At 43.2% G+C, this 24,931-nt stretch overlaps 1 protein-coding gene across 1 annotated transcript in view; it reads right to left on the bottom strand.

Moving 5' to 3' along the window:
* The window catches only part of PDZD8 (PDZ domain containing 8), a 402,964-nt gene that overhangs the window by 24,528 nt on the left and 353,505 nt on the right, over positions 1-24,931 (bottom strand). The window contains exon 4 of the mRNA XM_069239256.1: positions 15,636-15,798. Within this exon, the coding sequence (XP_069095357.1) occupies positions 15,636-15,798 (163 nt within the window). The remainder of the gene's footprint in view (positions 1-15,635; positions 15,799-24,931) is intronic.

Genomic DNA, 24,931 nt, shown 5'->3' with positions numbered 1-24,931 from the left:
TTTGATGTCGGACTGTGAAAAAGTCTTACATTTGTTTTTCACAAATGCAAGGCCTACCTCTCCCATAGTATACCATTGGAGTTACCTTATTACATTTAGTTAGCAGTAAATTCTAGTAAATTTAATTAGCAGTAAATGGGACCACATAATGCATTCATGTTTGGTGTCCTTGAAATTGTAATAAAAAATCATCTTTTACGGTTAAGTCAGATTTTAAATTACAATTTTGAAAGTGCCACTTTTAGAAAGTTGGCATTTTCCTGCCTTAGCCGTTTAGTGCCTGCAGCCTGTCTCTAGGTCACACAACTGGCTGCAGCTGACAGATGGGCTTTGTGTGTTCCTCATGGACAGAGCTTAGTTGGGCATGGATGGGTCATCACAGGCAGAATAGGAGGGCACAGCCTGATTTACACTAGACACGAAGACTTGCACAAAAGGCTGCATACCCCTTGTAGTTAGAATGGAGCCAGGGCAGGGAAGGCAGCAAGGCTGTGGCCTTCAAAGGGAAACCTCTAGAAGCTTCTCCTACTTCAAAGGAAGGCCTAGGTATAAATAATACTGCCTCAGAAACCAACTCTTCGGTACACTTCTGGACCCTTGGACACTCTGCAAGGAAGAAGGACTGCTGCACTGCTGTGCAGCCATGCTGCCCTCTTGTCTGGGTGAGAAGGCCTAGATTTGCATCTGTTGAACCTAGGACCCCAGAGTAACTCCAGGGGCTAGTTGGCTGGCCTCCTGACTAGAGCCCCAGGGACAGGAGGCTCCGACAACCTTGAACCCAGAACCTGAAAACTGCCATCTAGGAGTACTAACCTACCAAGTTGTGCCACCCAACCCAGGACCCATGGAAGTGGGCCTGAAGGTGCTCTGCCAGCCCATCTGTAGATTCAGCAGGAACCAATGCATCTCCTCTGCTGTGAGGTTTCTCTCAATGCAAGGACTCCACATCGATCTCATAACCCTCATCGGAACCACCGCTGTGTGAAGCTTCCCCGATGCAGGCACTCGCTTTGCAAATCAGTCATCTACAGCAGCCTCAACGACTACACTCCCATTGCAGCTCCTCGGAACAGATGCACCTCGACACAGGAACTCTCAAAACTCCACATTCAGGATTTAAGGTATACTTGTTCAGCGGCCATGCTGGGTCTCTGTAGCCAGTCCGCGCTTCATCATGGTCAACTTTAACATCTGACTTTGTTGTTGTCCAGCGCGACCAGATACCCACATTAGGCGCTTCGCATTTATGGTGCTATTTTTACTGAAATCTTTCAAATTGCATATCTCCAGTTCTAATGACAGTGAGTTTTTGTCACTTTGCTTTTGTTTTATTTATTAAAGATTATTCTATTTTTCTAAATCTGGGATGGGATCCTTTAGTGGTTTGTTTTCACTGGGTTACAGATGAAAGTGGTGCACACATACTTTACACACTGCCTCAAAGTTAGTCCTGACTGTTCTGTGTCAAGCGACCAGGAGGTTCAGCACAGGTTAATTCGGGGCTTACTTGTGACTTCACCCTGACAGGGACTGTGGTTCCTGCTTGAGTAGGGTTTCACCCCCTCAACCAGTAAACCAACTTCTTACGTTCACATACAGGTGCAGTGCTCAGAGTTGCAAGGAACCTCAGATCCTATGTTTACAACAGGACTGCTACCTTTCTTACCATTAATGACCCCAATACGCTATGCTGGTTAATGCAGAATAGTCTCTTTAATGCAATGTGACAGTATATGACAGTATCGAAATAAGAATTAGGAATTTGCATAATTTGAAAATCAGCTTATCGCACAATATTAATGACGTTATTCTCAAGTGTGGTAATTATGTGACCAAGCTTAAAAGAAAACTGTGCTTAAAAAAAAACCATCCTACTCAATACAGGGGAATTGTTCTGTAAAGTATTTAAGCAAGACAAGGCTCCTAAGAAAAAACACACACTGTTGTAGAAACTTCTATCCATACACCGAGGTTTTTTGGGGGTGATAAACGTCTTGAAGGTTTGTAAATAACATTTTGAATTCCAACTTCACTAGAGAGAAAGTAAGTTGTCTAAAATGGTGATTCCACCAGAACACATACGTTGCTGCCTACTGACTGATCCAAACATTCATAACAAACAAGAGAAAATAACTGCAGTGAGGCTAGAAACAAGGCATTACGAAAAAACACCTTGACAGTAGAACCCTAGTCTTAAAAGTTGATAACAGTTCAGTAGTTTTATCAGCCATCTTCCTATTAACAGCAATATTGTTTTTTGTTAAATAATGAAGAGGATGTGATCATGATTAAAGAAAACACCATCCTGAAATTTGTAGACAAGCGCCACCTTAAAAAGGTGGCCAAGACAGAAATCACTGGAGGTCATCATAAAAGAAGGAGTAAACGAGGTGGGCTGCTTCTAAATTAAATAATTAAAGTCACAAAAGATAGTTACAACAGAGGTTTTTATCAACATGGCCCAAAAGCTTTGACTGCTTGACCTGGAGAAATTTGAAGTATTTAGTCAAGCTCTCTTGACGGTGAACATGAACTAACACAAAGACTACAAATTCCAAATAACTAACTTCTACAGATATCAATACCTGAATGAAAGCTTCGAGTAAATAAGAAGACAATATCGAAAATTGCAAGATGAGGTGTTTGTATTGCCTAACAGAGCCAATAAACCTAAATAGCATATGAAAAAGATAGCCACTTGTAATCCTATTAGCGCACAGTAGATTCTTCACTGAAGTCATTAGAATGAGCCCGCTTCTATCAACACTTTTAAAAGTGCAAAGCGGCAACCTGGCATTTATAAGTAGTAATACACTAATAACACCACATCTCATGCAGAACATTTGGATTTTTTTAAGGATCATTTGTTTTACAATTGAAAATAAAAAGAATTAATCCACAATTGAAGTACGAATCATAACCTTGATGCTCAGGGAACACATGAGAAAATGGAAGGGAATGCCGCCAAACAGGCGGTATTAATGCAAAGTTAGAATGACTAATGCATAATCTTTTCCTCTGCATCAAGTGATCTTCATTGACTTTTGTATGCATTAGAATAAACTATGAAGCTTATCCAAACTATGGCATCAGAAGATGGATGGTAAATGTTAAAGGGTACCTGCAGCATAAGTAAAATTAGCAAAAAACGTTTGTTTTTTAAAGCAGTTTGACTTACAATGATATCATTTTTGCAGTCCGAGTCTAGAAGCTAATGCCATGTTAAAGTATGGATTGAAGTCCAGTAAGGCCATTTTGTGTTTAGTAAGAGGAGAATAAATCTACATTGAGGGAAACAACCTTATGAGAAGATGCAGGGCAGAATATTGCCATTGTGCATTTAAAGAACACGTGGAGAGCATCAGCCTGTGAATTATAAATACCTGGAAGATGTGTTGCTTTTACCGATCGAATACTTGACAGATGTCATTTTTGGATAGATTGGGATTCAAGGACATGGTCACTTCACGTCTGCTTAAACAATACATTGTAGGGGTGTTGTCCAAACTATCTTAGAACTCTGTCCCTCATCATAGCCAGTAGTAATACTAGTGGTATATGCTTGGTCAGAGCTTCTAGATGTGCTCCTCCAAAATGATGGTTATCCAATGCTGCAGATAGGAAGGAGAAATCCTGGTCTGGAGTTGTGGTGGATATCAGAATGTACACACAGAGACCCAAGTAACGGAGGGGAAGTACTTTGGCCAGGAAGCTTTGGATTGTCTTTTCTGGGTGCTGGCCTTGAAGCAGCCAGTTGTGCAGTTATTATTCCTATGCACTGGGAGTAAGAGCAAAGAGGTCAACTTCAGACCAAAGTGGAGAATTGCATATCAGTAGCATCACTTACCCACCACAAATCTGACACACTTTGTGAGTTTTCTTGCAAATGGAATGTGGAGATATGCAATTACAAGTGTACTACACACATTCAATAGCCTTATTTTGCACCATGGGAATTTTTGGTAAAGAACTTACAATCAAAACATTACCCTCTTGATAATATTTGTTGGCGATCCTAAGGTCCAAAATAGATCTGAGTTCCTTTTTCAGACCTTTCCTTCGAACAACAAATTACCTCCAGGAGATGCCATTTTCTCTTTGAGAAGGTGATACTGGTTCTATAGATTTGTGTTTCAAGTACGGTGGATGTTTCTTTTCATACCAAGTCCTTCTTGAAACATATGTGCTGTTTTTAGAGTAACAGAGGGTGACATCATCTTGAAATGAAGTGCATTTCCTTCCTGCACAGTACAAACAATGTTTAGCCTTCATTTGCTGTTAGTTATTCTTCACTGCTCAAATTGATTTGTGGTACTATCCAACAACCCACAGAAGAGGCCAATCTGTAGAAGCTAGGGGCTCATTGGGGGTTGGCCTCACTGTTTAAAGGGGAAGGAAATTATTGCTGGCAACCTCAGCACGTAGTGGGCATTTGTTGATAGTGTGCCTGCTGGTGCTTTTAGAATGAGATAACCAACCTATTGTGATGATGATGATACTTCCAGTACTATGATTTTTAGACCTTTAATTTGCTTCAAAACCAACATTATTTAGCCTCACTCTTCATTTGCTATATTTTTGCATCTGAGTCAAGACCGAATAAGACACAGGTGGAGAATAACAGGATCATGTATTTATGTTTACCTTTGTGTGTGACAAAACGACAAATGGTTTTTAATATTTATGTGTCAAGACCAAACGACAAACATAAAACCTTCTTAAATCCAACGTAAGACAATAAAATGTGAAAGTTCACAAGGTTGGAGCTTCGAGGCCCTTCACTCAAAATCTACGTAAAATCCTATATGTTGTTTTAGTAGTTGTTTTTCTGTAGTTATTCCGTGTAACTCACACACGATATGACTGGTATATAGCTGCAGACAGTAAAGAAAGAAGGTGATTGAGAAAGATGGCAAAGGCTTAGAGGGTTAATTGGTAGAGAAAAGATAACAGAGGATTAAAAATAGGAAAATACTATTAATGTAATTACAGACAATGCCAGTACCACATGGGCAGGCATAATAAAACAGTACCTGGAGAAAATTAGTCCAAATTAGAATTATTCATAAAGGCTGAACTCGGCTTGGCCTCGAATGCCTCAAGGGATTTATTATCTTAATAGTCTGAAGGAAGGGAGTTCCATATTTTGCTGTCAAGAGTTATTTACCTTCAAAGCTCTTGCTTTTCAGATTTGGTGTGTTGCGATGATTTACTTGACTTGAGTGCAGAATCCTTGTCAACTTTTTTGGGCATAAGTAAGCCTGGCAGGTCTCTGGCCAAGTTAGGACGGGTGATTTTCCAGATGATGCTCACAGTTTATTTTGCTTTGATAACGAATGGGAAGCCAGTTTAGGTCTGGAGGTGAGATGTACTTGTAGATTTTCAGGGCAAAAATAATTCTTACAGCTATGTTTTGGGTCCTTTGTAATTTAGACAATATCTGCATTGGAGCATTGAGGAGAACGGATGAGAAGTAAAGCAAATCGGGATAATACTAGGGAGTGAATAAGAAGGGCCAGTGTAGAGTATATATTTTAGATATGATGAAGAGGAGGGATTGTGCCCTTCTTAGTAATTTCTTGTACAATGAATGGAAACTGAGATGTCAGAATCAAATGAGACACCCAGATGTTTGCTGTTTTAACCTTAAGAAGTTCCAATTCTGGTGGTCAATTAAAATATAGTTCAGATGGATTTTAACCCTGAATGTTAAAATTTCTGTATTCCCCTGTTCTGCCCAAGGAACTTATTATTCATACAACGTTTGGTGGCTAATAAGCAAAGGCCAATAGCTGAGGGGACAGACCTGTCTTTAAGAACGTCTACTAAGATCTGGGTGTCGTTAGCATACATTTGGGTAGCTCTTCATAGCATCTCTCCACGTTCTCCCAGGGGGATCTATCAGACTGGCCCAAAGGCCCTTAGAACCTGCTGCTTTCAAACTGTTGTCACCATATCACACACCTTTCTTCTGACTTTGACCAAAGTTTTGCTGTCTGCCAGGAGACAATTGTTTTGTAGGGGAGGCATATATTTTCCTCAGTCATACTGGTGGAAGGCACAGTCTGGAGGTTTAGATTTCTTTAGCAGCCTGGGAACTGCAACTGCCGTGGTGTAGTCAAACAGTTCAGCTGCGAGCTCAGAAAGACCAGGATAAACAAAAGCCAGCTCAGAAGAGGAATCAAGACATACGTTTAGCAAGGGAAGACACAAACCACTAGTGTCAGTGTCAAAAGTTTATTGTGTGATTAATCAAAATATTTACAAAGAGAAATCGTCCCTAGTAAAAGAAAATTTACAATAGTTTATACAATTCAGATAGACTAAAAACAAACCAGAAATCAATGATAACTAAAATTATGATTATAAAACTAAAAGGATAAAACACTGGCAGAGAATTAGAATACAAAGCATCAGCTTTCGATTACGATCCAGTAAAAGAGAGAGCAAATACAAACGGCGCAGATCAGATGTCCAAATCAAATACATTTGAATGACCTGTGCATAATCTACATTCTAGCAACTGCTCCTCTATCAGTTAACTGTTCTAGAAAGACCACCCTCAAACAATTAAAATGATTAAGCATAGGATGTTGAAATACCACAAATGCATAAAGAGTAGAAGAACCAACCACTGAGTAATCATGAACTAATGGTTATGGATATGAGAATGACATAAGAGTCTCAGTCATGATATAAAACTTCTTTGATAATGTAACAAATGCACCGTATGGTAACCCAAATAATGTGTTACCAAAGGAACATTAAGGATTGATGTATTTAGCAGTCATCACTTACCATCAACGTCATGTTTACACCATGTTATGTCATTTGTGAAGTGCACTAGCACCCTCAAGGACATCCTGGTGCTGCGCAGGTGTGTCTGCCTAGCCCTGCCCATGGTAGGTTCATTGACTAAAAAGCAAGGTCTTCAACTTCTTTCAGAATTCAAAAAGCGAAGAGGATGCTCAGATGTGGAGTGGGAAGTCGTTCCATACTTTAAAAGTGACGTAAGAGAATGCTCGTCCGCCTGACCTGGTTCTCTGTATGTGTGCGAGTAGGAGCCCTCCAGAGCGTAGGAGAATGGGTCATTGATGGAAGGAAATTCGACTCTTAAGGCAGTTGGGGCATAAGTTGTGCAGCGTCTTGAATGCATGTATAGTTGCTGCTGTTTGTGTATCGAATGCCAGTGGAGATTCATGAAGTGTGGTGTGATGAATTTCTGTGTGGGAGGTGGAGGAGGAGCCTGGTTGTCGAGTGCTGGATGGTTTGTAGTTTTCTGCTGAGTTGCTTGGTGATCCTGGCGTAGAGGGCTTTACGGTAGGCTAATTGCTGGTAACTAGGGAACGAGTAACCATTTTGATGCTTAGGAGTCATTTGAAGATCTTTCTCGGCATCTTGATGGTGTGGAGGCAGGATGTAGTGACGGCGTTGACTTGTCCACTCATGTCCAGTTTGCTGCTGATGAGGATTCTGAGGTTCCTAGTCTGAGTGCTGGGTGTGGATCCAAGTTGGCCACCAGTTGGAATCCCAAGGCAAGGTGTTTTTGCCGAAGATCACTACTTTCGTTTTGTTGTGGTTGAGCATGAGACAGTTGGCTTTCATCCAGTTAGCGACTTAATTCCTGCAGACAGTGAAATTATTTCTTGTGCGAGAGGTCTTATCCCAGAGGGAGAATATGAGCTGCATGTCATTGACGTAGGAGAGGATGTTGATGCTGCATATACTTTGAAGAAGGTGGGCTAAGCGATGAACCTTGAGACACTTACCAGTTGAGTTTGTAGGCTTCCGAGGAGTAAGGTGCCAGACTGACATTGTGTTCTATCCACTAAGAAGGAGCAGATCCAGTAGAGAACAGGTACTTGCATGTCAATCTAATGCAGGCACCTTATGAGCATAGGATGCGAGACCATGGACAATGCTGCTCAGAGATTTAGGAGAATTATGGATAGCATGCCACCCATATCAAGGATAACGCAGATGCTGTCTGTAGTGGTGGGTAAGTGCTGTTTCTTTACTGTGATTGAGCATGTAGTACAAGTTACCTTTGTTAATGCCTTATCTGGTAGAGACAATATCTAGTTACAGATTCCTTATCTTAGAATTTCCCCCAGGCATCAGTCTGGATCCGGAGATATTTCTCGAGCTGTTCCCCTGCGGGCCATTAAGTGACGTGGACTGGCTGTGTCAGTCATCAGCTTTATCTACTATGGACCAGACGTCGCGGGTCTTATATAGGCGGCATGCTGACGTCAGTTTCTGCTGCTGTGCACTTTAACATAGATATATTTTAGTTAGCTTTGTTTATTATTTTAACAATAGCCACATTCACGATCTTGTTTTATTTCTCTCTATCTAGCTATTCTTTGCCTAGGCCAGCACTGCATTCTTAAACAAGACATTTCCTTCACTCTGTGCTTTTCTCAAGGCTGCAGATAGGTTGCCGGTAAACGTGGTAACGCTTTGTCTCTAGTGTTCATAGAAACATACACACAGGGATCCTTTTTTCGAACATTAGCTGGTTTATTTTTATGTAAGTTAGAGGGAGAATCCAGCCAGATGACTATGACTGTATGCTGAGTGCTTCGCTACAGCTGCTTATGTAGACTACAGGCCTCTTGCTCAGGTATGAGGGATGTCGCCTTCCCAGGGGAACCTGAAGGGCAGAACTAGAGAATAACATTCTGTGCTCTAACATAGCCTAGGAAGGAATTATATTAACGATTATAGTGGCAATATGGTAGCGCTATTTTTATGCTTCACTCTCCTTGTCACAATTTTAATCCAGTCATGCTTTATCGTCCTAGTTATTGGAGTACATGCTTTATTATTGAAGATGCAGTTGCTTCATTAAAACCTTATTGAAATATATACTGCCTCTGATTGTCCTTGTATATGTGAGACTAATGTAACTGAGAGGAACGGATGCGATCTGAGTGACCACAATTTCCCTGAGGAGTCAATTGTGTCAAGCGCTTGGCTGCCCAATCATCCTTGCTCTGAGGCACTGCTAGTTAGCCGGAACAAAACCTGGATTAGGCCGACAGGTGTCACCTGTAGTGGGTTCAGACTCCGTCCCCCACAGTGCAAATGATTCTGCTGCCCAAATCCAGTAGTCTCATTAGAATAATGACAGCCTACGCAACACTTTTACGTCAAAACTAGGGCTATGAGGGGGAGTCTTCACCGCTAGAAATCAGTTTGCAGAGCGGGGAGGATGGGTGGGTCGGTAAGGAATCGAACTAGATATTGTCTCTACAAGATAAGGCGTTACCGAAGCGAAGTATCTTGTCCATCTGATAGAGACATCTAGTTGCAGATTAAGAAATCAGGCACACGTCTTTCAGCTTATCCAATTAGTGTGATGACTTTCTTTATTCTACTTGATATTTTTTTTACAACTCCATATTCGGCCAAGCCAACACGTGTTTCATCTGGGACAATCACCCAATGACTTTTTCAAGGCTTGTCAAGGCTGTGAACAGTAATCATAAAATAACAAGAACCTCTCAATAATTCGATGATTATTCAGTCCAAAACTTAACACTGTCAGTTAGTGCTCTTCAATTCAAATGTGGAAACCTTCAATAACATATTCCAGTTATATATATGTATTAGTCAATCAAACAATATACATTCTCATGCTTAATATATGAGTCACCATAATCGTGAACCATAAATACATAATACTGTAAGTGCCCCCAATTTTTTATTTACAATGATTCTTGTATATAAGTATAATGCTATGCATGCACACACGTGGGAATCTTTTCTGTTCCTTATAACCCTATGAAGAAAATGAGAGAACTTCTGAATCTCTACCTTATATGTGAAAATCACCTCTCTCTCAGAGCACTCCCTCTTATCTATTGTAGTTAAACCTTGTGCTGAAGCTTCTATATCGAGAGGAAAACAATCGTTTGAACGAAAAGGAGCTATCCCAGTAACCCAGTGCATTAATCACATAAGTTCACTGTTACACCTGCTTACCTAATTATCTTCCCAAACAGTTGAGAAGTTCCTGATAAGAATATCTTGCAGCACTGCACTGGAGCTTCGTGTACTAATGCAGTGGCTGCAACTTTGGCTCTGGTTGAATGAGCATGCAAGCCCTCAAGGGATTGCTTTTTAGCCAATGCAAGCACACTGATTCAGAGTATGACCCATTTGGAGAGGTTCTCTTTGGCACTGCCCAACCTTTCTTTGCACCCACATAACCAACAAACAGTTGATCAAACACCTGGAACTCTTTGGTACGATCAAGTTAGAACACCAATGCTCTTTCTGGGTCCAGGCGGAGGAGTCTCTCCTCTTCCTTAAAAGGATATGTGGATGCGTAAAAAGTAGGCAAGGTGATGGATTGGCCTACATGGAAGGATGTAACCATTTTCGGAAGAAAGGAGGCCCATGTGCGAAGCATCGATATATCAGAATAGATGGAAAGGCAGGGTAGCTTAGATGACAATGCTGGCAGCTCACTCACATGCGGCAGATGTACTGGCTACAAGGAAGGCTGTTTTCAAACTGAGAAGCATGAGAGGACAATTGTGGAGAGGCTCGAAAGAAGCACACATCAGGAATGTCAGAACCAAATTAAAATCACATTGGAGCATAATGAATGAGGAAGGAGGAAACATGAGTAAGGCCTTTAAGGAAAACATTTCCAATAGGAGATTTAAACAAAGAAGGCTGATCAGGCAGCCGTAAGAAATCAGAAATTGCAGACAAGCTTTGAGTGCCCAACGCCGAACCCTGCTAGGCCAATGAAAGTATAAATGAAAGAACCTCAGAGAGAGGGTCAGAAAGGGAGTCATAGACATGTCTGTGTACCATACCTCAAATTTCTTCCAATGACAGGTGTATACCGTTTTGGTGGTGGGACGCCTGGCTGCCAAGATAAAGTTACAGACTTTGGGTGGAAGGTCAAAAGCTATCAACTGCCTGGACAGGTTCGGGTTCCTACACTGCTGCTGTAACAGAAGATCTTCCCGAAGATCTTCTGCTGTAACAGAAGATCTTCCCGATGGCCATGCTCGCAAGCTATAGCAGACGCTTCGTGCCCCGTCCGGATCCACAAGGATTACTTGAGCCAGGTCGATCTTGAGCTTCTTGCGAACTATGGGCAGAAGTGATATGGGCGGAAAGGCGTACAGGAGGCCTGAGCTCCCCTCAAGATGAAAAGCTCCAATGCACAATCCTGCTGACAAAGCATGCTCTCTGTGGAGGCGCACAGATCTAATGAAGGCTCTCCCCACTGCTAAAAGAGACCTTGCGCCACCTCTGGATGGAGACGCCATTGGTGATCGACCAAGTATTGTCAGCGGAGTTCATCCGCTCTGACGTTCAAAGAGCCTGTGAGATGTTGAACCACCAGGCAAATGCTGTGTTGGTCCAGCCACATCCATAGCCTCATGACAAAGGGTCCACAATCCCACCCCGCCCTGCTTGTTGCAGTACCACATGGCGGTGGTGTTGTCCATGAACACATGCACAACCTTCCCTTTCAGAGAGGGAAAAAGTGCTTTTAAAGCTAGTCTTATCGCCAGGAGCTCCATTAGGTTAATATGGAGTCCGGACTCCGCAGGAGACCAGATGCCTCTTATCTCCACCTCTCCCAGGTGGCCATCCCATACCAGGAGTGACATTTGTCATTACTGTCAGATGTGGTTGGGGAAATAAGAGGGATCTGCTTCTGACCCAAATGCAGTTTGTTACCCACCACTGCAGATCTCGCACAGTTCCCTTCAAGATCTTGACCATGTCAGAGAGATTCCCCTGATGCTGCAACCACTGAAACTTCAGGTCCCACTGCACAGTCCATATATTCCTTCTGGCATGTGCCACCAGCAGGATGCAGGAGGCCATGAGCTCCAGGAGCCTCAGAGTCATTCTCACTTAAATCCAGGATAAAGGCTGAAACAACAGTATCATTGCCCGAATATCTTGGACTTGCTGCACAGGAGGTGACTGCACTGCACCTGTGCAACTGTATTTCACAGCACGTGGGTAATAACAGCCCAAAGGCATGTGGTGTTCACGGTCTGCAATGCCAGCCTTGAGGGAGAAAATATATTCTTCCCAAGTTGGCCAAGCCTCTCGGATTCTCTATCCGGGGATGCAGAAGGGAACGCGCCCTGGGAAGTAGAGGCTTGGATAACCAAGCTCATCGGGGTGGTGTGCATCAGGAATGCTGGTTCAGTTGGAGCAGGTCAATGGCGGCGGCAATAGTCCTGTTCACAGGAGCCCCTGTGTCCACAGGACCATCCAGGTAGGGCCTTCATTAAAGGGCAATAGGGGTTTAGAGGAATAAGGCCCAAGCTGAAGCACTTCTTTCAGGAGGTTAGTCCTGAATGCCACCGAAGGCAGTTCGAGGCCCAGGACCTCGGCCACTGTTCACACCACAATGGAATAGGATGCTCCCTCCTCTGAAGCCACAGTAAAAGGAGCAAGCATGTCAGTGTCTGGGGAAGTATCCAAAACACTTGCTTCACCTAGGCTCGTCCGCCAGGCCATAGGATCTTGAAGCCGGCATTCTAGAGGGTCCAGCGATCCCTCACATACCTCACTGTACCCCAACCCTTATGAATAAGGGTCAGGTTCCAACATAGGGGCCAAGGCCCCTGGCAAAATTAGAGTCGGCATAGTGTGACGCCGATCGCCACGTTCCAGCTTCCTACCGGAGTCGCAATGAGGATGGAGTCAATAACACCAGAGGGCACAGGCGGCGTCGGGAGCCTCAAGGTCGGAACTGGCATCGGGAAGGTCGAGGTGACAAAACCGATGCCAGTTCGGATCCAGGAACAGATCTATGTATGCCCTGTGGAGCCAAAAAGGAAGCTGCAGTGCGGAACCCAAGTGGGCCCATTTCAACCCTGCGAGGCCCAAAGGCGCTCCAGCGGTGTCAGACTGGCCAAAAATGAGGCACCTGGCCTCATAAAAGTTTGAGTTGTGCAGGGGTTGCTCCAGCTCCTGGAAACAAGGGGAGGCAAGGAGCCAACCTAGACGCAGCTCCGAGGACAGAGGCCTAGAGCGACGACTTTCCCTTTCCTACGTCTCGGGGGCCGACAGACTGGGTGAAGCTTCGACTTCTTGTGATTCTACTTACTCGATGGTCTGAGGACTTGGAATGGGATGATTGGGGGGAGGGGAGGCAGACTCCACGACGATCCTGGGACCTTCCACTCAATCGATATTGGGACCTATGGGGAGCCAAGCACCAGGCTGCATGGAAGGTTTAGAGACTGCTCCCTCAAAGCCTTTGGATTCATGGCCCAGCACCCTGGGCAAGACTTCGGGTCATGGTCACACTCCAGCCACCACAAGCACACAAGGTGTGGATCCATCACAGACATCACCCGTTGATAGAACCTGAAGGGCTTGAACCAAAAATCTTTCACAAAAAGTCAAACTAGACCAGTCAAAAAGCAACTGAAGGGTAGCTCTTCTCCAGATCAGCGATGGTTGGCACAGAAAGAAAAGAACTGATATCAGTGCGCCGGGGTGGCACCTATTTAGGACCCACAATGTCATGTCAGGCAGGGACGATGCAGACAATGGACCCAGAACCGATCAACACCACCTAATGGTGTACAGGGGTACTACTCGAGAAAAATCTCAAGATCCAGACTGACGCCAGGGGGAAAACTCTAAGATAAGGAATCTGCAGTGAGATGTCTCTATCAGATTCTGGACTGCATGGTGTGTGAAGTGGCTGGTGAAGCATTGGTTGATTTGTATCTCAAAGACCTTTGCCGGGTACAGTAGGCGTGAGATGGGTCTGTAGCTGGAAAGAGTGGCTGGGCCAGCGGACGCTGCTTGAGCAGCGGTGTGGACTGGGAAGTTTCCACATTCCTGGGAATGTGGCTCAGTCAATAGGCGCTGATCGGAATGAGTCCTTTGGTTATGTCGTGGTGAGGCCAAGAGTCACATGGCCCCAATACTTAATTTGCAACAAAAAAAAAAAATTCCAGGGCTCAAAGTTTTATCTCAGAGCCTCGTTACCAGCGCTGCTGCAGAAACTCCCTGTCTCTTTGTCTAACTTTTGCAGGTACATTTTACTTCTACTTTTTCCCTTTGTCTCTATTGTACCCTTTATTCATCTTTACCCATTATTTATTTTCTCGCTTTTGCGGTCCCAGTCCCTAAAAATGAGTGCTGCTGGCCACTACCTGCAAGCACCAGTTCAAATTAAGCACTGTAAATGGGAGTCCTGATTATTTAGAGGGCCTATACTTTGGCTCTCCCTGTCTTGCTTCATTTTGAAAAGTAAGCAGCCCTCGATATAGTTACAGTCTACAATCATGAAATCAAAAACACACACAAGTTTATTACCAGAGCGAAGTTGACTTTAGTTAGATACGGAAAGGCTTATCTCTTTTTATGTAGCTGAGCATATTCAATGAGAGCCGATACTGGAGGAGGCAGAAAAAAAGGCACTTACTGGCAGATTCACACTGAAGTCCATCCCAGCGGTCCCATCCAGCTGAGCACCCGGCAACAGAGTCAGTTCTAGGTAGCGAGATGCATGCAATGGCAGTCACCTCTCCACACCATGGGCAAGGGCAACAAGAGGTTCAAGGCTCAGGCATTATTTCTAATTGAAAATTGAAGGCACAGTCATTCATTCACCCCATCTCCCCTCCCACTGTACTTACCTTTCTACAGAACTCATGACAAAGGCAGTTGTTTTTCAGAAGTGAGAACTGTGGGCCCCACTCTAGTGCTGGTTTAGCAGGGGAGAAAAAAGTGGAAGGCCTCTGTGTAATATTTTGTTACTACACGCCAGACATACAGGCGAGTGTAAAATCCGCACTTTCGTTTGCTAGTCATGTTCCTTCACTACTAAGAATGTCCTGGGTCTGCTGTTTCCAAGCCTGCCTAACCCAGCTGAGCCATGAGCTAGGCCCTAGCTATAATTAGCAGATGAGAGGCTCAGGCAGGGTGCAGCCGTTGTGACGAAGTGGGTGAAAGTGAGAGGCACTCGGATGATTTGGGAAAAATGCAGCTGTCCTGCTTCCTGCATTCATCTTTGAAAACATGATCTGTACCACCGCTGCCCACATGAAAGTGAGCTATAGTACCAGCCCTGAAAAATATGGTGATGAGCACCGGAAACCTGTGTCACAAATTAATCACTTCATATCCCTAATCTACCCACTTTCCCCCTCTACCCCTCCAAAAAAGCGAATGGATGGTCTTCATGGTAGCAGAGGTTTTGATAGTGGTGACGGCGGGGGCCACAAGGTAAGGATTCGTTCTTCATCTGTGATGGCAAGTTGAGTTGTGATAGTAACATGGTCTAGTTGAAGGTCTTAGTTACCATTCATGGAGGTGATTTTGTTACAGGAGAATTCTGAGATCTTGGCACAAATCACTTTGTCTCGGTCAATCTAAGTACTGCACTAATAAAACCTGAACTGTTCGGAGGCATAAACGGGCGGGAAGGCTGGATAGTGGCTCCTTGAGCTGCGTAACTTGAGTTTGTAATTTGATGCTATTGTACAGAAATTCAGAAATCCAAATTGTTTACAAACCTTTTCACCTGTACACTTCCATTTCAATCTTGAATGAAAAGGTAACTTGAAGAGTACGATGTACCATGCCCAACGTGCACATTAGAAAATACTACAGCTTACCTCCGATAGCTATCAGTCGATCTCCTCTTTGAAGATCCGTTGCAGCAGCCAGAGAATTTGGTGCTACGGTTTCAATACACACATGACCCGCATCCCCCTCACTGGCTTGCACTTGCCGAAATGTGAGACCAATGCTCTGTGAGTTCCCTTTGATGAGCTCGGCCTGAAAAGACAAACCAACAGAAATGTTTCCAAAAAGCTTATCATTTGGGTAAATATGTTTTATTATTCAAATCTGTAAAGCAGAAGAACGAAGAACCCAATGGATACAGGTTTTACAATAATTACTCCAGGGTTTCTTTAACTTTACAACAATCCGACTGTTTCTTCTGCTACTAAGTTTAACTTGGTTTTGAGTTTACTTGACTGATATCCATGCCAGCCTCAAAGACTCCAAGATTTTCTCCTAACTTATTGAAGTTGAGACCTGTGTACTGTAAAATGTGCAGATGTATGTTTTAAAGTTATGAATAAGGATTGTAGTGGTTCAGGCACGATCAGGAGCTTGTGATGTGCTGTTAGGTGTTGAATTGAGTTCATCTATTTTGTAGGCTTTAATATTTTATGGAATGACATGAGGCAAGCTAGATTTAGGTGTGGCCACCTGTACTGTGGTACGTCTCAACTACAATATACAAACAAGACCTTCAAAACATAGGTATTGTTATAAATGGGATATCAAGTTGGAAGTGGTTTGCACTCTGTTAAAGTACGAATCCTCACTGTAGTCAGGGTAAGAGTCACACAGCTAAGATAACCCCTGCTCACCCCCTTGGTAGCTTGGCACAAGCAGTCCGGCTTATCTCAGAGGCGATGTGTGAAGTATCTGTGGAGAGACAGACAGGCACACACACACCCACACACAAAAAGGACTCCACACTAGTTCAGAGAAATAGCCAATATTTATCTGAGTAAAACTAGACCAAAACAACAAACATCCAATAAACACAGGTAAAGATACAAAGTTTCAAAGTAGTATAACACTTAGAAACACAATAGCTCCAACTGGGCTATCAAAACAGAGTGAGTTGCTTCCAACAATCCGGTGCCAACCACGAGGAAGCGTGGGACGGCTACGGAGTTGAATAGACCCTGGTTATAGTACCTTGCAAAACGATGAGGAAACAAAGACACTGTACAGTGTTGAGGAGGTGAGGCATGGCTAGAGCCAGTGCAGCGTTGGTTCCTTACTGCCACTGAGGAGGTGAGGCATTGGTTCCTTACTGCTAGGCAGGGAAGGGGAGGTGTTGGTTCCCTATAGTTGCAGGGGAGGTGATGTGGCGAGGTGTCAGCCCCTTATGACAAGGCGGGGTAGATGAATCCAACAGGTCAAGATGCAAGGTGTAGACCTTGCGGTGTCGCATTTACACCATGGGGCCACAAGTGCTGTACGGATGTCGGTGACAACACTCTGGACTCACGCTGTGCCAGGACTTCAGTTGCGCAGCATTGAGGAGCTGCGTTGAAGGTCTCGGTTGTTGCATTCAGCGGGGACCACAGCTTTGGTGCAGACAGTAGCACTGGGGCGGGAAGCGGCACCGGTTCTGAATTCGCTCTGGAAGTCGATGTACCAGTTTCTTATTTGCACCAGAACTCACTCCCAAAGGGGCAAGGAACTGTATGTGGCATCACTTGGCAAGTCAGGACTCTCAGAAAGAGAGCCCAGGTGCTAGAGGATAAAGTCTTTGATGGCCCTGAAACTTCTTAACAGGAGGCAAGCTCAGTTCAAGCCACTGGAGAACCTTGGAAAGCAGGATGTAGAAAGCAAAGTCCAGTCCAATCCTTTCACTCCCAGGATAGAAGCACCACAACAAAGCAACAGGCAGAGGGGCAGTCCCTCCTACAGCATCCAGCTCTGCTTCCTGAAAGAATGTCCTCAGTCCAGAAGTGTTCTGTGTCAGAGGTCCAGTACTAATACCATTTTCTGTCTTTGAAGTAGGCACAGTTCAAAAAGAGGTCTTTCTCTTTGAAAGGCCCTGCCTTTCCCTGTCCTAGCCCCAGACGCACACCAGGGGGTTGGAAACTGCTTTCTGGGAGGACAGGCACAGCCCTATTAAGGTGCAAGTGACAGCTCCTCCCACCACTCTAGCTCTGGAAGACCCACCAGCTTGGTGACTGGCCATCAGGATATGCAGGGCACACCTCAGCTTCCTTTGTGTGACTGTCTAGGGTGAATGCATAAACAGTCCAACTGTCATCCTGATCCAGGCGTGTATTCAGCAGACAGGCAGAGGCACAGAATGGTTAAGCAAGAAAATGCTCACTTTCTAAAAGTGGCTTTTTCAAACTTACAATTAAAAAGACAACTTCACCAAAAGAAGTATTTTCAAATTGTGAGTTCAGAGAAACCCAAACTCCCTATCTCTATCTGCTCCAAATGGCAAATTACACTGAAAAGATATTTCAAGCCAATCCCCATGAAACCCTATTGGAGGGATAGGCAATAGTAAAAAACAAAATTAGCAGTATTTCAATATCAGGACATGTCAAACACACAAGTACATGTCCTACCTTTTAAAGACAATCCACCCGCCCACAGCTGCCTTGGGGCCTACTTTAGGGGTGACTTATAAGTTATAAAAGGGAAGGTCCAGGGCTGGGAAGTGGGTGCCCCTGTTGGGTCGAAATGGCAGTTTAAAACTGCACCTACAGACACTGCAATGGCATATTTACAGGGCTACTTATGTGGGTGGCACAATCAGTGCTGCCACACCCACTAGCAACATTTGATTTACAGGCCCTGGACACACACTGTACACTGTACTACGGACGTACTAGTAAATTAAATAAGCCAATCATGGGGAAACCAATCACCAATACATTTTAGACAGAGCATATGCACTGGATAGCAGTGGTAAAGTGCCCAGGGTCCTAAAGCCAACAAAAACAGGTCAGGAAAAATAGGAGGAAGACGACAAAAAGTTTGAGGGTAACCCTGCAAAAAGGGCCTGGTCCAATAGCTACGATCTGCAGATGTTTCACAGGTGAGAGTATTTTTGGTGACATTGTTGAGTAACAGTGCAGCATCAGAAGAGATTGCTAGGTTGCAAGCCTTCTGTTTGGGGATCAGTGTAGCTAGCGCTCCACCATTAGGGCTTGTAAAACGGGAGTTATACTGGAAATGCTGGCTTCCACATAATGGAAATATTGTATACACATTGCTTTCTTTTAGTCACACAAAAAAAATATTTTGCTGGCTAATGTCTTACCACTAGTGGACCAGCCCCTCGTTTGAGGGGCATTCCAATATAATAAGACAAATTGACGAGTAGCTCATTCCTTTTTAGGGTCGAGTCTGTGAGTGCTTTGGCTTGCACTCACGTCTCATATGCAAGACTCTGTAGTGTTCAGTAAAGGGCCTGGAGCCCACCTGCTGCTCACCATTTGTTGGTTTGTGTGGCACTCTACTTTGCAGCCTCGTAATTCGTCAAGGCATGCCTGGCAAAATTTCAATTCCTCTGTGTGTAGCAGGGATCAAGCACTAATTGATTTCAACTTAATTAGTGCCCGTCCGCTGCTCCTTAAGTGATCGAGGTACTATTTTGTTCTTACTTACAGTGCCCCATAAACAGAAGGCTTGTGAAGGGGTAAAAACGTGCCCAGCAGGACAAACAAAATTGCAAAGTTTTATTTTTTAATGCTAACTTTATTTTAATAAGTTGTCTTTTCTCAGTTTTCAACCATGTTTGTTTTTTGTTTTTGCTCGTGGGCGCTGCTGTCAAAAGATGACAATTAACTTGTTGGAAATATGCGAGACCTATTGCATTGCAAATGCTTGTTAGGTTTTGCCTGCACATCCCTTACGATGTGCTTGTGAAATCTATTGTTTAATATAAGTCTTAAAAGAGGATTAAATCCGATACTTGCTTTCCATTGGTTCGTGTGCTTGCCACTTACTTTTTCTCCATTTGTATTGGCTGTCACACACTATATCCTGTTGTTCCAGGTGTGATTGCTCTTATCTGTTTCCCTAGGCCCAGGTATTCCTTTTCGTCCCCTGATGGCATAACTTAAATTTCTTCCACAAGGCTTGGAATGCATCATCCTCCAAGTCTCGCTTTCGGCCCTGAGCCTCACCCTCAGTTCGATTGCTTTTTAAATACAGAACATCGATGTAATTCTACATGCATAGCTCAACTGCTTAAACGTGTTATCAATGCAATGTAATAAAGTAATTCCCAGAGTAAAAAAAATGGCTGCCAATGAATGGTTTAAAGTACATTTTTTAAAAGAATTTTGGGCTTGTGTGATGAACGTAATACATGTCGTAGATCACAGGTTTCTGCAGCCGATGTCACTTACTATGTGATCGCTAACGGCATGCATGGTTCCACGCGATAGCAACGTTCACAGCGCATGCCAGAATAACGGGCAGGAACTAAATTACACCATAAATATAATGTTTCAGGCATTAAACAAAAGCACGAGAAAGGCTAACAAAGTAACGCAAAACATGTGACAGTGTCTAGAGTGATGACTTTGGAACATGGTGATCTGGATTCTAATCCTAGCTTCTGCGTTCGGTTGAGAATTGTGTGATTCATGTGTAATTTTGCACTTGGAGTGCACACTCTGAGTTGCCTCCCTGCAGCTACAGCGCTCTCCTGGGACCTTGTGCGTTTTTACTATATAAATGCCACTTCACTTACATAGATACATAAATTGACTTGACGGAAAGTTTCATCATATGGCAGGAAATGACAAATCACACACAATGAGATATCATGCATGACCCCACTTGGTATGTTGTTAACACAAATGTACCAAAACATGTTTGTCAGACACCACGTCATCTTTGCTGTGCGAAACAAGTCACACTTGAAAGATCTGCATTGGAATAAGACGGAGTAGGGAGAGAGTAAAGGAAGTGTGTTGACCCCTTGCTTTATCTTTTGGGCTTGAGACAACCTCAATAATATCCTATTACCCCATTCCTGTTCCTACTTACAAAACAAGAACTGGCAAACCCAATAGGTTTTGCCAATACAAAAACTACTGGCTTTACAAGTATGTTTTAGCTATGTTGTAGATCAGCATGGCTAAAGGTTAGTGAAGTAAAGGAGAGTGGAGTGTTATGGAGTGTTGTAGAGAGGAAAGTTATGGAATGACGCACAGTGGTGTGGAGTGTCAGTGGCTTGGAGGGTTGTGGGGTGTCGTGCAGGATGTACAGTGTCAGAGTGGAAGGGAACAGAGGGGATTGGCATAGAGTGTTGTAGGGTGGAGTGGCATAGAGTGTTGTAGGGTGGAGTGGCACAGAGTGTTGTAGGGTGGACTGGCAGAGTTTGTGGAATGGTGCAGAGTGGAGTGGCATACAGCAGAGTGGTGTAGAGTATTGTAGAGTAGAGTGGGGTTGAGCGGAATACACTACCAGAGTGGAGTAGTGTAGGCAAGTGCATGGCACAGAGTGGAGTTGCATAGAGTGGAGTTGCATATAGTAGTGTGTCATACAACAGAGTGGAGTAAAGTGGTATGGAGTGGCATAGAGGGTCGTAGAGTGGAGTAGTGTTGTAGTATGTGGAGTAGAGTGTTGTGGAGTGGAGTTTAATATAAAAGAGCATCATAGAGTGGAGGATCATAGAGAATAGTGTTGTAGAATAGAGTGGCCTTAAGGGAAGTGGAGTAAAGTGTGGCAGAGTAGATTAGCATAAGTGCATTGGTTTTGAGTAAAGTAGTGTACAATGCATTGGTATAGAGTGCAGTAACGTAGAGTAGAGTGGTGCAGAGTACAGTGCATTGGCGTAAAGTAGCTTGTTTCAGAGTAGAGTGAAGTAGCATAGAGTGGAGTAGTACAGGGTAGAGTACTGAGGTGTAGAGTGGTGTAGAGTTCAATGATGCAGAATACCTTAGAGTGGTGTTTGTGTGAAGTGGTGTAGAGTGCGCTGGAGGAGAGTTGAGTGGTGCAGAGTAGAGTTCAGTGGCATAGTGTGCAGTGGTGCAGAGTAGAGTGGTCATTACAGCAAAGGCAGAGTACAATGGTATGAAGAGCAGTGGAATAGAGTACAGTGGTGCAGAGTAGAACAGAGCGGTGTAGAGTAGTGACAGAGCGTAAAAGTGTTGAGTGGCGTAGCAGGCAGCATCAGAGTGCAGTCTTGCAGAATAGAGTGGTGCAGAGAGCAGTGAATGAGAGTACAGTTGTGTACAGTAGCTTAATGTGCAGTGGTGTACAGTGTTGTGGAGTATAGTGCTATAGAGTGCAGAGTAGACTGGCATAGAATACAGTAGATTAAAACTGGACTGCCAACGAGTGTACCATGTGGAGTGGCACTGAGTGCAGTGCATTAGTGCAGAGTGGAGTGACGCAGAGTGGAGTAAAGTGGAGTAGAGTGGCTTAGAGCGGAGAGGTGCACTATGAAGTGCAGAGACAGTGTGGATTGGTGAGAAGAGGACAAAGCAGTGTGGAGTGGTGCATAGTAGAGTGGGATATGAGTGATGTGGTAGCACACTGCCTTTACAGACAACACATCTTCCTTTGAATTGAACATTACATTTACAAAGACATACAGTTTTACTGATAAATGTATACACAAGAGAATGTGTTGAAATGTCCTCGCCTAGTGTACTGATCTGTTTTGATAGTATTAGCAAAGTACTTGTTTCCACCACTCTTCAGAATTATCAAAAATGTGCTTCATTTGTGCTTTCCAATTCTGATATATTCTGAATTATCTCCGCAGTTCAATTAAAAACTTTTAAATTTGCTTGTGTGCCAAAAAAATAAAATTGGACAGCCCTCCTCAACCAACACCCTCAGCAGCACCGGACTGTCAAATAAATCCTCTCACGTTGAAGTTAGAGAAAGAAAAGTCAACACCAAACTCCTTGGAAGACAGAGCCAGACATTTAACATCTGTCTGAATGCACAGTAAATGTGATAAGATGAAGATTTAAAGCCCTGTTTAAAGAACTCTATTTACTGTATTCTTTGACTACTATTAGAGTTAAGGGAAGGGGCACTCTCAAGCTGGACAGCCTAAAAGAAATAGAACCAGCAAATAGAAAACAGGCAAATGTGAGTTACAAACCACAAAGCCACTGACAAGCAATGGGAGGAATGCATTCAACGGGAGGCTTTCTGAATGTTCCCAAGATGATGTTAGAAAACCAGACAGCTACGCTAAATCCTTTTACTTTCACAAGTGGGGCCATGTAACTCTGAAACAAAGGGGTTACTGAGCATATCTACAAATCTAATATTGTTCCTCTGTTTGGGTAACCTAGGAACTACTGACAAAAGAAGAACTTGAATACTTAGTGATAACTGAGAGCTTGCACTGAATCTAAGGCACATGAAATATTAACACCTGACCAATTAACTAATTTTTGACCCTGAGTGTTGGATACAGAGAACTGTAGTACAACAAAGACAGCTTATGTTCAAATACCACTTTGTCAAAAGACATACCCTCCAACTTTAACGTTTACTGGTCAGTGTTTGACAAGACATTCCTATTTAACTGTACTTCTAACCAGGAATATAACAAGACTGAAATTAAGCATTTTCTAGCTATGATGGATGGCCATGAAGAACATTCTCTAGTTCATACTCATAGCTTAAAGCGGAGGTAAACCCATCATACAGCAGCCGCCACAACACAGATGCAACACAAGACAAGTTACCTTTCCAGAAAACATACCCCAAACAGGATGTAACACTAACTAAACTAGGACAAGGTATGGAAACTAGAATTTTGATATTTTATTGTGGCAGGCCCCACACCAGATACAGCCATAATCTGACAGACATGACTACTGCAACAAATCAAAAGCCATTCTCCGTTAAATGAATAAGGCATGCATAAAAACGGACACGTTGACATGGAAAAAGCATGAATTGGACAAGAAATTAAAAATGAAAAACAGTTGCTATAATTTAGGAGCCATTGTTTATATATTAAAAAATACTCACTGACGACAAGCCCACCCTCTTTAAATCCTGAGCAGGTCAACACATCCTATGCATAAATGTGCATTATCACAACGAATAGCAGTGAATGTCAACCCATTCTACATTACGTGAATTAGAACGTTTTCTAACTATTTTTTTATTGATCATTTTAACATTACCAGGGCTCTGTAAACCTATGCTCTTTCTCAGTAGGATACTCAAGATGACAGCAGGATAACAGGTATTGTGCAGATCGCTTTGGTTCAAGGAGGATGTCAGAACAGATCTAACACCACTATATTCATTCATTATATTTAATCCTGCCCCCCTGATATAACTCAGTGAAAAAATGTTGCCCAGAGATTTTCACTCTTGATTTGTGTTTTTGGATCATTAGAGAAGTAATTAAGCTTGGGTAGACATTGTTGATACAGGCCGATTTTTTCTGGACATTTTAAAAAATTGCAGCAATAATGGAGTAAGAGAAATATAGAAATGAAATGGTTTTTAATCCTTTTAATGTATACACCAAACAATGTTTATGATCTGAATATGAAAAAAAAGATGCTTATCACTCATGTTTTAGGCACATTTTCATATTTCACTTTATTTGTTTTGTTAATCGCTCCTGGTACTTTTGCAGAATGTTGAATATTTTAGAAGAGCATATCTACAGGGACATCTTTTTGTAGCACAGGTTTTGCATGTACATGTAGGTGTAAACGCTGTAGGTAAAGGCTTTAGACATTTGATAGGTTTTTAGCACCCCATCAATAACTTCAACCAAATTCACATGGATCTTTCTCTACATATGGATGATCCAACACATTTACACATCGCAGCAAGAACGCCGCTCTTTTAAGCTGTCTATGCACAGAATACGACGTCAGTGGAAGGTCACTTAGCGGGACTGACCTCTTGAACTCTCTGTACCGAAGATCGTCTAACGAGCGACAGTCATAACTCATTTTCCACACATGCACAAGGTATTTTTCTACGTCTTTAAAGTTCTTCTTCTCTCTCAGCAAATCCTTTTAGTGACTTTATGGGCTTAGCAGTTAAAGCTCAGCTTTGTTCCAATCCAATATTCAATCACCGATAAGAATACGTGCCTTGATAAGAAGACTGGGTTTTTCTGGGTCAAGTTTAATATACAGAATATAAAGCAGCATTAAGTGCCTTTTCTCGCCTATTCCATAACGTATCCATAACTCTGACAATCATTGACTTAAAAACATTGCAACAAATCTAAGACGCACAATAATATCTGTCATTTGACAGTACAATTACTTGATTGGAACCATTCCGAACAGCCCATTCAAAATGTGGCACAATACGAATGTCAGCTTCCTCAAATGTGCTATTAAGTTCTTGAACAATACAGCCCGCACCTTTTGAATCTCTCTCTGCA

Source organism: Pleurodeles waltl, chromosome 6, assembly GCF_031143425.1.
Source record: "Pleurodeles waltl isolate 20211129_DDA chromosome 6, aPleWal1.hap1.20221129, whole genome shotgun sequence".
Taxonomy (NCBI): domain Eukaryota; kingdom Metazoa; phylum Chordata; class Amphibia; order Caudata; family Salamandridae; genus Pleurodeles; species Pleurodeles waltl.
This window is presented reverse-complemented; position numbering and strand designations above follow the sequence as displayed.